General features: G+C 36.0%; 2 protein-coding genes across 2 annotated transcripts; one reads left to right on the top strand and one right to left on the bottom strand.

Annotated features, from left to right (window-relative positions):
- Positions 1 to 3101: 3101 nt before the first annotated feature.
- LOC111800160 lies at positions 3102 to 8176 on the top strand. Its single transcript, XM_023683753.1, has 2 exons — positions 3102 to 3234; positions 7006 to 8176. The coding sequence occupies exon 2, from the start codon at positions 7638 to 7640 to the stop codon at positions 8070 to 8072; it is 435 nt and encodes a 144-aa protein (XP_023539521.1). The 5' UTR covers positions 3102 to 3234; positions 7006 to 7637; the 3' UTR covers positions 8073 to 8176.
- A 1196-nt stretch (positions 8177 to 9372) lies between these two features.
- Positions 9373 to 12030, bottom strand: LOC111803185 (probable inactive leucine-rich repeat receptor kinase XIAO). The gene has a single exon (XM_023687480.1). The coding sequence runs from the start codon at positions 12028 to 12030 to the stop codon at positions 9373 to 9375; it is 2658 nt and encodes an 885-aa protein (XP_023543248.1).
- Positions 12031 to 14889: the final 2859 nt, after the last annotated feature.

The raw sequence follows: 14889 nt of genomic DNA, 5'->3' as shown, positions 1-14889 counted from the left end.
AGGACACAAGTTATGGACTATAGGGCGCAATGATAGTTATAAAGACATGCCAGAGAAGAACAAACCCGTAAAAAGACCCTTAAGGAGCTTGAAAGAACATAACTAAGAACAATTACACCCAAGGTAAGATAAGAACCGTAAACTCGTAAAGACGAAAGTTCTTAAGAGGGGGAGAATTATAAGACCCGAGTGAAACTAAGGCACCCAAGCAAGGATAAGGTTAGTAAGTAAGTGATTTCAACGCCCTTGTAAGATTTTATAAGAACTCGTGAATTTGATATTGCACTATATGATTGTTCTACTAACGTTCTGTTCTATAACTTATAGGCCCTTAAACCTCGTAAAGGATCGAGAAAGAGAGACTTTTAGGGTTAGTACACTATTTTTTTTTGTTTTTTTGTTTTAATTAAACAAATTATTGTTAATAAATTCTGAAAATCCCTAGAACTGCGGAATAAATGAAATTAAGTAATCAATTAATTGAACCAAAAAAGGAAAAAAGAACACATCAATCTAAATTATACCTAGCCGTTGGATCGTCGACGGTTTTTCACGGTCAAAGTCAAACGATCTTCATAGCCGTTATAGCCCTCGCTTAGTCGGACGCCAGCTGTCTCGGCCACGGCGCCTTTCACACGGATCATATATATTTATCACGCACTCACACTCTCTTCTTCTTCAGCACATTCTCCCACTAGAATCAGAGCGCTCCATCAACGGCCTCTTTCCCTCTCGAGTGTTCGTCGCCGAAATAAAATTCTAGATCAGTACCAGGCAATCAGAGGAAGAGAGATCAGAATTGAAGGAAGTTTCCCGCCTCGTCACGGTGATGAAAAGTAGAGGTAATGTAACTTCATTCAGCCTAGTTCGCTCTTGACTATTCTGTTCCGATTTTGGGGTTCACTGGAGAACTCAGAGGTTAATCAAAGGATTGTTCATCGTTTCTTTTCTTTTCTTTTGCCTGTTATCGACACCTTTTTTGTATTTTTCGTGGTTTCGGTTAAGGAGGATTAGGGCGTTTTAGTAGGTTCATGGCAACGTGGTTATTTTTTATATCGTGTATCGTAAGTTTCAATTTATCCACTGGTTTAGATTTGCAGTTCTTTCTTAAGTCATCTACTGGTTTAGATTTTAATGTTTTCTCATTTAAATCCTCAGGCTGTACTCAGGGAAGTTCTTGAAAAGTTTCTTCCATCAATGCAGTTTTCACTTCTTCCTTTATTCCAGGGTGGGTATTTTAGTTTCACATCCTCTTGAATGTTCTTACTGTTCCTAGTTGGGTAAATGACTCTGGGCTGAAATAACGCTTTTGTGTAGATACCTAGCGCCAAGACCCGTCACCGTCTTTCGGAATAGACTATGCATTGATGGTGGTCTAACATTGTTCATGCCGCCTACTTCTGCCTCTCAAACGGTATTTAATTGATAAATTTCTCAATGGTTTTTCGTATTTCAGTCACCCTGAAATTTTGCTTTTGGACGGTGTCGCAGGTGCGTGTATGTGCTTTCCCCGCTAGATTGGGCTTTGAAGGGATTGGGATCAGTCAGACTGCAACCCTGAAAACAGAGCAGGACCCAGAGAGGTAAATGAGTTCGACAAAGCTCGTCCAACTAGTAGACACATTGTTGTTTTCTCTTTGTAGTTTAGTTTGATCAAACTCTTGCATGTTCTACATCATATCAGCTTTTCAACTGGGCTGGTGGAAGACGAAAGGCTGGTGGAGGACGCGGTTGTAACTAGCTGAAGCATAAAGTTATGTTGGCGAATCAATCTAAATGGAATATGTAGCAGGCTTGGTGGTAAGTGCTTGCCTTAAACCCAAAACTTTCTGGATTGCTGCTGATATTACTGCCTCAAAATGGTTAGAAACACATATATGAATCCCTTTAACAGAATAGAACAAAAGCCTTCATTCATGAATGTGAAGATAAAAATAATTATACAGGTAGATATCAAAAGTCCTGAGTTTATGATGGCCAAGTACAACATTCTCAGGGTTTACATGTGCATTTTGCTGCTATTTTACTACATTCTCAGTACAAGTACAACATTCTTGTATTTTGTTTTCTTCATACAGTATATATATATCATTTCTTTTTCTTTGAACATCTTTCCATCTGAATTGGAAATAAATTGGTTGCATTAGTTGATTGTTTTTCTTTTTCCTTTTTCCCTTTTGTTGCCCCCATGTTGGTTGGCTTTGTTTTCGTACAGCTCGTAAATTTTCTTTCATTTCAATGAAAGCTGTTTTCTTCATTTAAGAAAAAGTATATTGGTTCAGTTTGATTAACTTTTAAACCAAATTGTTAACAGAACTGGTCCATTCAGGCTTGATATGTGATGGCCAAACAAGATGAAAAAAATAAAGAAACAATGGTGGTTCCGACAACAGAGAGGGGAAGAACAAAGCAATTGCTCTGGATGGGATTTTCGCACCTGCTAGGAATTCTGGTATGATTCCAAGCCCAAGGCTGTGAAGTTGAATTTAAGTTTTCGGGAGACGTAGGAAGTAATTATTGTTTTTGTTTTTATAATTATTATTTGTTGGCTGTGAAGTGTGTGTAGCTTTAGCTTCTTTTAGATGTTACTCTGTTTGTTGGCACCGGGATTATGTCAGCATTTGACTGCAAGTTCTGGGATGTTTGATTTTGAGATGTTATAGTTTTCAGTATTTGCTTGTCTTTCAATGATAGAATGCCCATATTTCTTACAGTAGTATTCTATTTCCTGAACCCGCACACATCTTTGCATTTAGATTCATTTGAAAGGTCTTTTACCAAGGAATATGGTCTACCTATATATTTAGGATCTTCTCCACTCTTAAACAACTTGAACTATGTTCACATTCATAATATTTGAAAGGACATAAGTAATAAAAAGTAGTACCTAAAGGAACGGAACCTCTAAGTTACCACCCTTAAGGAATAAGGTTGATTATGTGAAGGTTTAGTTGGTATAGGAAGCATTAAGCCCTCATCTCAAACATATAAGGTAACACAAGGATTACTAAGGAAGACTTCTATNAGCTGTTTTCTTCATTTAAGAAAAAGTATATTGGTTCAGTTTGATTAACTTTTAAACCAAATTGTTAACAGAACTGGTCCATTCAGGCTTGATATGTGATGGCCAAACAAGATGAAAAAAATAAAGAAACAATGGTGGTTCCGACAACAGAGAGGGGAAGAACAAAGCAATTGCTCTGGATGGGATTTTCGCACCTGCTAGGAATTCTGGTATGATTCCAAGCCCAAGGCTGTGAAGTTGAATTTAAGTTTTCGGGAGACGTAGGAAGTAATTATTGTTTTTGTTTTTATAATTATTATTTGTTGGCTGTGAAGTGTGTGTAGCTTTAGCTTCTTTTAGATGTTACTCTGTTTGTTGGCACCGGGATTATGTCAGCATTTGACTGCAAGTTCTGGGATGTTTGATTTTGAGATGTTATAGTTTTCAGTATTTGCTTGTCTTTCAATGATAGAATGCCCATATTTCTTACAGTAGTATTCTATTTCCTGAACCCGCACACATCTTTGCATTTAGATTCATTTGAAAGGTCTTTTACCAAGGAATATGGTCTACCTATATATTTAGGATCTTCTCCACTCTTAAACAACTTGAACTATGTTCACATTCATAATATTTGAAAGGACATAAGTAATAAAAAGTAGTACCTAAAGGAACGGAACCTCTAAGTTACCACCCTTAAGGAATAAGGTTGATTATGTGAAGGTTTAGTTGGTATAGGAAGCATTAAGCCCTCATCTCAAACATATAAGGTAACACAAGGATTACTAAGGAAGACTTCTATTTTCAACAAAGGATGTTGAGATGAGAATCAAAAAGAACAAATGCCGGAATAAGTCATGGCCCCAAGACAAACTAAAGTATGTAAGGACAATTGTAAGGACAAGTCGAAGATGGACAAACCCGTAAAAAAAGACCCTTAGGAAACTTGGAAAGACATAACTAGGAAAAAAGTAGTACACGAAGAACAAAAGTAACCTCTAAGTTACAATATGGTTGACATTATGTCAAGGCTTGGTTGGTATAAGGAAGCATTAAGCTCTACCCTCAAAGATATAAGTTAACTCTAGGATTACACTTATATTCTCGTTAAAGGATTTTGAGATAAGAATCAAAAAGAAAAAATGCTGAAATAATCCTTTAGTCTTAACTTATGTGTTGAAGCTTGGACTTATTCCGACATGTTTTCCTTTTAATTCTCATCTCAACACAAGAATATAAGTCTTCTTGGTAAACTTTGTGTTACCTTGTATCTTTGAGGGTTTTCCTTGACATAATCAACCATATTCATTAATAGTGGTAATTCAGAGGTTCCTTTTTTCCTTCTTGTACTACTTTTTCCTAGTCATGTCCTTCCAAGTTACTTGAGGGTCTCTTTTTACGTGTTTCTCCTGTCCTTAAAATTGTCTTTTAGTACATTAGTCCTTAACTTATGTCTTTGGGCAATGGACTTATTCCGCCATTTGCTCCTTTTGATTCTCATCTAACATCCTTCTGTTCAGAAAATAAGTCTTGTTTGGCAAGATGGCTTTCTTATACCAACCAATCTTTTGACATAATCAACCGTATTCTTTAATGATTGTAACTGTTCCTCTTGTTCCTTTGTGTACTACATTTTTCTAGTTATGTCTTTCCAAGTTTCTTGAGGCTCTATTTTACGGTTTTGTCCATCTTCGACTTGTCCTTAAAAACGTCATTTAATCCTTTAGTCCTTAACTTATGCCTTGGAGGTTGGACATTTTTCGGACTAAAGCAAAAACTGCCGGAATTAGTCCAAGCTCCAAGACAAAATTCTCATTAAGATCTACCCTCAAATATATAAGTTAGTTAACCGAAGGATTAGCAAGGAAGACTTATATTCTCATTAAAGGATGAGATGAGAATCAAAAGAAAAAAAAAAAGCGGAAATAATCCTTCGGTCTTCAACTTATGTGTTGACATAATCAACCTTATTCCAGAAGGGTTGTAACTTAAAGGTTCCTCGTGTTTCTTCATGTACTACATTTTCTTAGTTATTGTCTTTCTAAGTTTCTTGACACTCTTTTACGGTTTTGTCCATCTTCGACTTGTCCTTAAAAACGTCCTTTAATCATTTAGTCCTTAACTTATGTCTTGGAGGTTAGCGCTTATGGCTTCCTTATACCAACTAAGCCTTGACATAATAATGACAAGCTAGAGAAGGACGATTATAAGGACAAGCTAGAGAAGGACAAACTCGTAAAAAAGACCCTAAACTCACAAATATAAGGTAACACGAAGAAAAAGTAGTTGGGTATAAAGAAGAAAAAGTAGTTGGGTATAAAGAAGAAAATGTAGTTGGGTATAAAGAAGGTAATATGCCCTAAACTCACAGATATAAGGTAACACAAGAAGAAAAAGTAGTTGGGTATAAAGAAGGCAATACGCCCTAAACTCATAGATATAAGGTAACACAAGAATTACTAAGCAAGACTTATATAGTCAAAAGGAACAAATGCCGGAATAAGTCCATGGCCTAAAATCATAAGTTAATAACTAAAGGACGTAAGGACAATTATAAGGACAAGCCGAAGAAAGGCAAACTAGGAACATGGAAGGACATAACTCAGAACAAGTAGTACAAGGAGGAACAAAAGGAACCGGTAAGGTACAACCTTCAAGGAATAAGATTGATTATGTCAAGGCCTAAAATCATAAGTTAATAACTAAAGGACGTAAGGACAATTATAAGGACAAGCCGAAGAAAGGCAAACTAGGAACATGGAAGGACATAACTCAGAACAAGTAGTACAAGGAGGAACAAAAGGAACCGGTAAGGTACAACCTTCAAGGAATAAGATTGATTATGTCAAGGCCTAAAATCATAAGTTAATAACTAAAGGACGTAAGGACAATTATAAGGACAAGCCGAAGAAAGGCAAACTAGGAACATGGAAGGACATAACTCAGAACAAGTAGTACAAGGAGGAACAAAAGGAACTGATAAGATACAATCTTCAAGGAATAAGATTGATTATGTCAAGGCTTGTTGAGCATAAGGAAGGCCGAACGCCCTAAACTCAAAGATATTGAGAAGACAGTCATAAGGCACAAATGTCAAGGCTTGTTGGGTATAAGGAATGCAATACACCCTAAACTCGAGACTTAAGTTAAGGACTAAACGATGCAAGGACGATTATAAGGACAAGCCACAAATGGACAAGCTTGTAAAAAGACCCTCAAAGAATTTGGAAGGACTTAACAAAGAAGAAGCAGTACAAAAAAAGAACCAGAGAAACCTCTAAGATTCAACCCTTAAGAAATAATAGAAATTATGATTATTCATAACATAAATAGTTTCTAATAAAATTTGAACTTTTCACGGTTGTGATTATTTAGTTTTTATATTTTATATATTTTAATAGGTCTTCAAACTCTACTTTTGTATTTTATTTTAATAGGTCTTCAAACTCTACTTTTGTATTTAATAGATTTTTTATGTGACACGTTCATTTGGTGTTATAAAAAATGTAAACACCTTTTTCATTACGTTGGAGAAATTAAGAAATTCAAATAATTATTAGTTTTGAAATTTTGATTTTGATTTTGAATTTTTTTTTAATTAAATAAAATAATTAAAAAAAAACTGAGGTGGAAGTAAAATTTATAAATTTGATTTCAAAATATGAAAAAGAAAAAAATCAAATGGAGACTAAAATTAGTAATTTAATTTAGGAATTTTTTAGCTTATTTAATTATGTATCTCAACAATATTTAGAAGTGTGAAGATTCCAACTTTTTACTTTACATCTTAGTTGAAGGCTTATTAGCTATGCTCACTTTAGCTGTATTATATGAATCTTACACGAATCTGGGAATTTGGATTCCAAATCTTGATCAGCATATAATGAGTTTATTAATCGAATTAGTTTGAAGGTTTCCATCCCTTCTTCTTCCCCATAATCATGGCGGATGGAATTTTTGGGAATTGAAATTGACCCATCGCTACCAAACTTGTTTTGCAGCGCCACAAGCACAATCACACAGGAAATTGGGTGTAGGGGCGTGGCGTTTACCGCATGAGAAGCAGCAGAAGGTATGGGAATGGAGATGGCGACTGGAAGCAGCGACTATGGCAGTTAACTACATCCCATGCTCTCCCGCCCATCTCTCTCGATCTCAACCCCTTCTTTAATTCTTAAGATTTCTCATGGGATTGCCATCCATTATTGCCCATTCCCCATTCCTTCTCTTAATTCTCCCTCTGTTTTCTGCAACAACCCGTTTCGGGTTCCATCCAGTGCATCGAGTTTAGGATTTCAGTTGGAAATTGAGGGTTGTTTTTCTAGATTTTTTGATTGATTCGTGCTGGAGATCTTTGTTCATATTTGAGTTTTAGTTCAGTGTAATGTGGGATGGAATGAGGGCTTGTTAGGCGGAGGTTTAGGGTTTTTGACAGATCATGATCAACATCCTCTCGCTGTCAACTCGCATATTGGATCTATCAGGGGGGTTTTGATTGCTGGGTTTGTACGCTTTGCCATAGAGATTTCCTTTCTTCTAGGGATTCCATTGCTGTTCCACTCTTGTTTTTTTATTTGAAATTAAGAGGAGGGGAAGTCTTCTTTCTTCACCAGGGGAAAATCGAATCAAATCAATGGCATCATCTGGGTTTTTGTTAATTTGTATGCTTCATTCTCTGATTGCTTTAACATGTGGAGCCTTAATGATGTTTTATTCCCACGAGGTCTATGTGTTTGGCCATGGCCCTGAGACTGCAATCAAGCTGCAGGGATCTAGCCCTCGTGATCAGCTTCTGATAAAAACATCTGATTCCTTCTCTGGTTTGCTTCTCTTTACTGTTGGGTTTCTTTTATTCATGGTGGCTTTTGTCAAAGACAGAGACTTCCAAAGCTTCTTTGCTAAAGGGTGCGTGTTGCTTCACTTAGCTATGGCCATATGGAGAGTTTACTTCGAGAGGAAGCTCGAAGATCTTGCTAAAGATTGGCCTCGACAGGTCGTTGGGGATGTCACATTGGCATTGTCATGGGTTTTCTTTCTTATGTATTCATGGAGAGAAAAGTATGATTAACTTCAGGTTCAAATTTTCTTTAGCTGCCAGAATTGTCTAAGATTGTCAATTATGACTCTGCTTCTTAATTATAATGAGCTTGATGGAAATTGATATTGTTTTCACTGGTTTTTGCTACCATTTGTGTTCTAGAATAGGGGATGTGGGAATTGGGAAGTGAGATAGGAATTGAACATTGATTTGATTGGTTTCCGCTAACATGATTGACCTTGAATTTGGTTTGTGCACTGTATCTGAAAAATATCAGATGGCTATCGTTTGCAAGAGTATGCGTTTTGTCTTTCCTTATGGTTATAATCAAAGTTCAAATCCATGCCAAAATGAAAGTTTGGCCCATGAATTTGACACTTGGAGTGGTAGCTTGGGCATTAGTGGAAGGATGGGCAAGAACGATAGGTCTCTAGGCGAAATGACACATGAATAAACTGACACCACATAAAAATGAGAGTGATTTTGAGCCCATGCAACTTAGAGCAATTCTAGTTTGGGTGACCTCTAAGAAGTGTGTATGTGATGATTAAACATGTCGAAAGAACTCGTGCTCGTTTGTAGAGACAACCTTCTATGTCAAAGCCAACCGACGATGCTATGTGGCACATGTAGATTGCTAGGGATGTAGGGGAATTGGGAATATTGGGGCTATCAAGTGCAGAACCTTGGGTCAGGGACTTCACAAGTGAGATTAACTTGTTTGATTTGTTGTGCTGAAGTATTTGATTGTTTTCTTGTTGTTGTCTTTCATGTAGTGGTAGAAGATTCCATATCCAATTATTTGCTGGTATCGATTCTTTATCCTTGTTATGATGTTATATTTTGACACAGTGGGCAGAGGAATTCAAACCAAAGGTAGATTAAATAAATCAATGGAACTTTATCTGTTGTACTAATGAATCTTGTCTTGATAGTTTTTGTACCTATGTCGATGGGAAAAGATTGAAATGAATCGTGTCTTTGATGATTTTGGCACCGTGACGGTGGGAAAAGAGGTACAGAACTCTGTCTCACTCATACTATACATATAATGCGTATTAACCAATCAGATTATACTCACGTTCGCAATTAGAAGCAATTTTGAAGTTATGTTTTAGTTTAGGATGTTTGATGGGCTGTTTTCACTCTCTCTGACATATAATCATATCTAAGCTTCTCTCGGTCTCGCCTATTTATTTATTTTCCTCTGGTTTATCTGTTGCTTCGTTGTCTACTTTACACATCGAATTTACTCTTCTATAATGCCATTTATTGATGAAGAGGATTGAAGAAGTTGAAATATCCAAATATATAATGAGTTACCTGTGTTTCAATAGCTCCACTTCAGTTTCTCAATTATATTTGTGAGAAACTTGAAGTATGCATGTCTCCATCTCCTATTAAGTAGAAGACTAGCAAATATTCCCCATAAACCAACTATAAATCCTACAGAGATGCTAATCAGCATCTCTTGTGTCATGAGTGTGTGTTCCTTTTCGTACTCATTCACAACATGAACATTACTGTTGAAGCTGGTTTGTTCACGAACGCATTTTTTCAGTGGATCTCCACAAAGATAAGGGTTTCCTGCATAAGATGAAGTCTTAAAGCCTTGAAGCTGAGTTCCTAGGGGAATACTTCCTGAAAGGTTATTGTATGATACGTCCAACATACTCAATCTCCATATTTGAGAGAAACTCGATGGAATCGGACCGTACAAACGATTTCTCGATAGATCTAGAAAGTCCAACGATTGAAGTTGTCCCATCTCCTTTGGAATCTGTCCTGTTAATTCGTTCCTCGAGAGATTCAAAGAAACCAAACCAACGAGCTTTGTGATTTCGTTAGGAATTTCTCCGGTTAAGTGATTGCTAGACAAGTCAATACCCCTTTGAATCTCTAAGTTGTGTCCATGGACGAGCCTTTCTTGCCCTTTCCACATCAAAATAAGATCTCTCAATTGGTCTTGAACCATAGATGCATTGGATGTACCTGACAAGATATCAAAATTATGGAGGCAAGTTGGTATGCTTCCTGAAATAGAATTGAACGAAATGTCCAATACTTCGATATTTCTGAGGTTACAAAGACTATAAGGTAAGTTTCCTTGGAAGTGATTAAACCTCAAACTCAGACGAACCAAATGTGGTAATCTCGACCCAATCCATGAAGGTATCGTTCCAGATAAATTGTTGTATGATGCATCGAAGACTTTCAACTCTATATAGTTGAACCAAGAAGGAATCTCTCCAGAAAAATTATTTTTGCGCAAATTTAGGAACTTCAATGTGGTGAGACTACCCAAAGAAGTTGGAATGTCTCCAGAAAAGGAATTGTAGGCCAAACTTAAGGATACCAAATTGGGCATTTTGTCCCAACAATTGGGAAGTTGTCCAGATAATAGGTTGGCGCAAGCATCCAGTAAATATAAAGGGGAGTATCTGACTTCACACAAACCAGAGATATCGGTAAAATTATTCCTCGAAACATCAAGGTTTTGTGCTCCGAAAAGAAAGGCTGGAACTTGGCCTTCAAATTCATTTGATCCCAAAATGATCACAGGCATTTGATTGAACTTCAGGTCTAAATCTGGGATTTCTCCCCTGATTTCATTCAGGGAAATGTCAAGATACAACAAGTCTGGGGACAAGTTCTTCCAAAACCAGTCGGGAATGGTGTCTGAAATTCGATTTAGTGAAATGTCAAGGTAAGAGAAATTTTGAGTTCGAAGCCACCTTGGAAAACGTGTGCTGAACGAGCAATTCACCAAACTTATCGACTGCAACTGGAAAGGAGGAACCCAGTCCTCCTTGAAGTTAAAAGCCAGTGAGTTTCCATCTAGATTCAGACTTTTTAAATTTACAAGCTTGGAGAAATGAGCTTCAGAAACTTCACCCACCAGAAAATTTTGATTCAGACCTATATGCTCCAAGCTAGATAACTGTCCCAAACTTTGAGGAATAGGTCCATTCAACATGTTGAAGGATAATTCTAACTCTTTCAAAGATGGAAAAATAGTGAAGTCTGGCAAGGATCCGAACAATTTGTTTGACGGGAGATATAAAGTCTCCAATGAGTTGAGTACACATTGTGGGAAGAGTTTAAGAACATCTGATAGCAATCCTCCCCCATTGTTTCCAGATAAATCTAGCAACTTCAAGTTGCAGAGATTCTTAAACCACTTAGGAGAATGAAAATCAACTTTCGTGGAACGAAGATTAAGGAAGACAAGCGAAGTCATGTTCTCGAAACCGTCCATGTTGAAACCTTGCAGATTACTCCTTGTAAGATCTAAATGGGCAAGACTGTTTCTGAAGTTGTTCAGCCAAGAATAGATTGAGGAATTGAGATCATGATTGAGAGAGAGGTCCAATTTAGCTAGAAATCTAGAGAAATTGGTGTTTTCATAAGGGTTTAGAACAGGTTGTGGAAGACTGCAATTGCTCAAAGACAAACGTTGTAAAACAGGAAGTTTGCTCGTGATACCTGCCCAATCATTGGCCCTACGAAGGTCTGCCGAATTCAGGTCGAGATGTTCTAACGATGAAAGACGTGAGACCCATCTAAGATTATCAGCTACCCAGCCGTTTGATCCAAGGTCAAGAACTGATAGGTTCGAAAGGTTCCCAAGATGGGGAGAAATGGGAGTTGCAAAGTTGTTATGAGACAGGTTGAGATAATTCAAATTGATCAGAGAGCCAATATCTTGAAGGGAAATTCGATCAAACTCGTTAGAACTAAGATCTAAGTAGTCAAGGTGTGTCAATTGAGCCAAGGAAGAACCAACCTCGCCGATCAAACGCTCATCACCCGAGCCACGAAGATCAAGCCCAATGATGTGAGGACTACTGCTTGTATTGTTGCTACATCGGACACCTCTCCAGTCGCAACAATCGACGTTGGCTCCTGCATTCCAAGAAGAGAGAACACGATATGGATCGAGAAGTCCTTGCTTGAAGGATAAGAGGGCCTGTGTTTCAGTTTCCATGCATCTGATATTGCTTTGCAGGGAGAGATGGAATCCCATGGAAAGTAAAAGGAAGAAATGGATGGAAGAAGAGTAGCAGGTTAGAGTGAGTGATGATATCATTGTGGCTAATGGAATGGTGAAGAATGAATGCTCCAAACTCCTCCATTTATGTATCCAAACCAACTCCTCTCCCTATCTAATGATGCTTGAAATATGTGGGTCAGAAAAGTCATGAAAGACACTTGCAAATATCTTCAACCTATTAACCCTAAATTTTATGTATCTTTCAATTTTCAAAAGTTAAGTAATTTGAGTGTTATTGACACGTTATTTAAGTTTAATGCTAAAAAAGAGATGCGTTCGAGATTTGAGTCATAATTTTAAAGACAATTAACAACAGTAAAAAAAAAAAATACGTGATCCTTTCTTTTAAAAAAAAAATTTAATAAAAAAACTAAAAATATCAAAGAAAATAACAAATTTGGAACCTTATTTAAAATTAATACGTCAACATGTAGACTAGGTCGTTAGTTTCTTCGCCATATATTGTATATCTAATTAGATTGTTATTTGAAAGCTACAGATGGTGGTCAATTTCTAATTTTGTTTTTATTTATGCCAAACTTTTGGCTAGAAAAGTCATGGAAAACCCTTTGCAAAAATATTATTGGTTTTTTAATACACTTTTTNATATATATATATATATATATATATAATTACTGGTAATAATTACAAATATATATTGATATAAAAAAACAATAATAATTACAAATATATATTGATATAAAAAATGAGACAATATTGAAGTTTTTTTTAGCTCAGAGTATTATATTTTTCTTAATTTTTAAATAAAAAATTAAAAAATTGAAATATTAATAATTTGACGGTAGAACTTCTAAAATGGAATTTATACATCATTTAATATAGTTTAATTTTGTTTAATTTTGTTTATTTAAATTCTTAAAAAAAATTAAATGTTTAAATAATAATATTTGTTGTTTTATATATTTTATGAAATAAAGAATTGATTTGACTAAGAATAATATTATCATAATTAAATAGGCAAGACTTTAATTTTATTGTCTTTTAATTATTTCAAGCTAATAGATGAAAATGTCTTTTTCTATGAAAGAAAAAAAACAACTACCGCATTAAGAATTGGGACAAAGTCATAGCCAACAAAAAAACAAAAGAGTGGACCATATAAGTCTCTCGAGTTTGTCCATTTGTTCGAACAATGATGTCGTTGTTTGTTTCATCGTAGACCGGGTCATAATGTAACAATTTTCTTTTACATTTGTCAAATAACGCGTCAGTAAAGATTCATGACTCAGTAAAATATGACACTTCTGAACATTCAATAGATATGTTAGGATATGATGAATAGTTACAATGTTTGGATCGATGATAATTTAGAGCTATCATGCTTTATTAATGTATTTTAAGATTTTTTTTTATTTATTTTAAGATTATATTTATTCAGTGATTAATTATAGTCAAAATTACGAAAGTTACTGTAACGACCCAGATCTACTGCTAGCAGATATTATCCTCTTTGCACTTTCCCTTTCGGGCTTTCCCTCAAAGCTTTAAAACGCGTCTGCTAATGAAAGGTTTTCACATCCTTATAAGTGGTGGTTTGTTCTCCTCTCCAACCAATCACATCACAGTAACCCTTGAAAATTTGCTGTATAAAACCATATAACAACAAAATATATTTGAAAAATGCAGTAAATAAATAAATAAATAAACTTCTTCGATCTCAGTGAGATTTTCTTACGGACACGTGGGTTTGGGCTTTAATGGCTTTTAGGCCCAACTATTTGGACTTGGGTTTGTAGGCTTTGGGCTTGGGCTTTTTTTGAGCTTGGCCCAATACCATATGTGACCCAATTTGATAAAATTAAATTTAATTGTTTGATTTTGTTTTTTTAAATTAAAATTGAGATATATTGTCAATTTGAATATCATAATTTATTATTTTATTATTAATTTACAAAGATTGAAATTTTTGTAAAGTGGCCCAAAATTCTTATAATCGGTTGAAGAATCTCCCACGGCGGAATCCTCCCAACATCCTCCTCGTCCTCCTTAACTTCACAATCTTCGCCCGCCCAAATCCGGCGAAACTCGCAGAACTCGACCTTGGAAGATTCTGGAATCTTCTTGATCTTGGTGTAACCGAGTTCGAGGGCGACAGCAATGATACGAGCCCGGGAGCTTAGAATTAGTTACGTTTATTATATTATTAGGTCACGTTGCTTGCTAATGAATTTTGTATAGAAATATATAGGTTCATAGTTCTCAACGTCGCGGATGTAAAGTTTGAGGGGAAGTAGAAACCTATGTCTAATTGAGAAGATAATCGTACATACATAGCTCATTCGAGTGACAATGCATTACAAGGGGATCTCGAGCCAAACCAATATCATCTTATTATTTAAGGTCGATAATTTTTACAGTATTCAGTTTATACGTTCGACACGTAGTCTTAGTATTCTATTTCTTAAGAATCTAGTACATCTTAGTTGTATGAGTCCTGTATTTGAGTTAACTTTTTCCTGTAGACCGATATTTGGAATACTCTATTGTATTACTTTTGTTGCTCGTGATGTGTACCCGTGCCAGTAAGTAGGGATGTTCATACCATTTTCTTATGTGTTGAAAAAGCTCAATTGTATTATCGATTCTAGGTGTTTTAAATCAATCGATGCTTGAAAATTGAGCCAGAAAAAGTAAGAGCGTGTAACGACTTAGATCCACCGCTAGCAAATATTGTCCTATTTGGGCTTTTACTCAAGGCTTTAAAAGGCGTCTTCTAGTGAAAGGTTTTCACACTCTTATAAAGGGTGGTTTGTTCTCCTTTCCAACCAATGT

This window comes from Cucurbita pepo, chromosome LG01 (genome assembly GCF_002806865.2).
Source record: "Cucurbita pepo subsp. pepo cultivar mu-cu-16 chromosome LG01, ASM280686v2, whole genome shotgun sequence".
Classification (NCBI taxonomy): domain Eukaryota; kingdom Viridiplantae; phylum Streptophyta; class Magnoliopsida; order Cucurbitales; family Cucurbitaceae; genus Cucurbita; species Cucurbita pepo.
The sequence above is the reverse complement of the archived record's forward strand: the minus strand, read 5'-3'. Positions and strand labels throughout refer to the sequence as shown.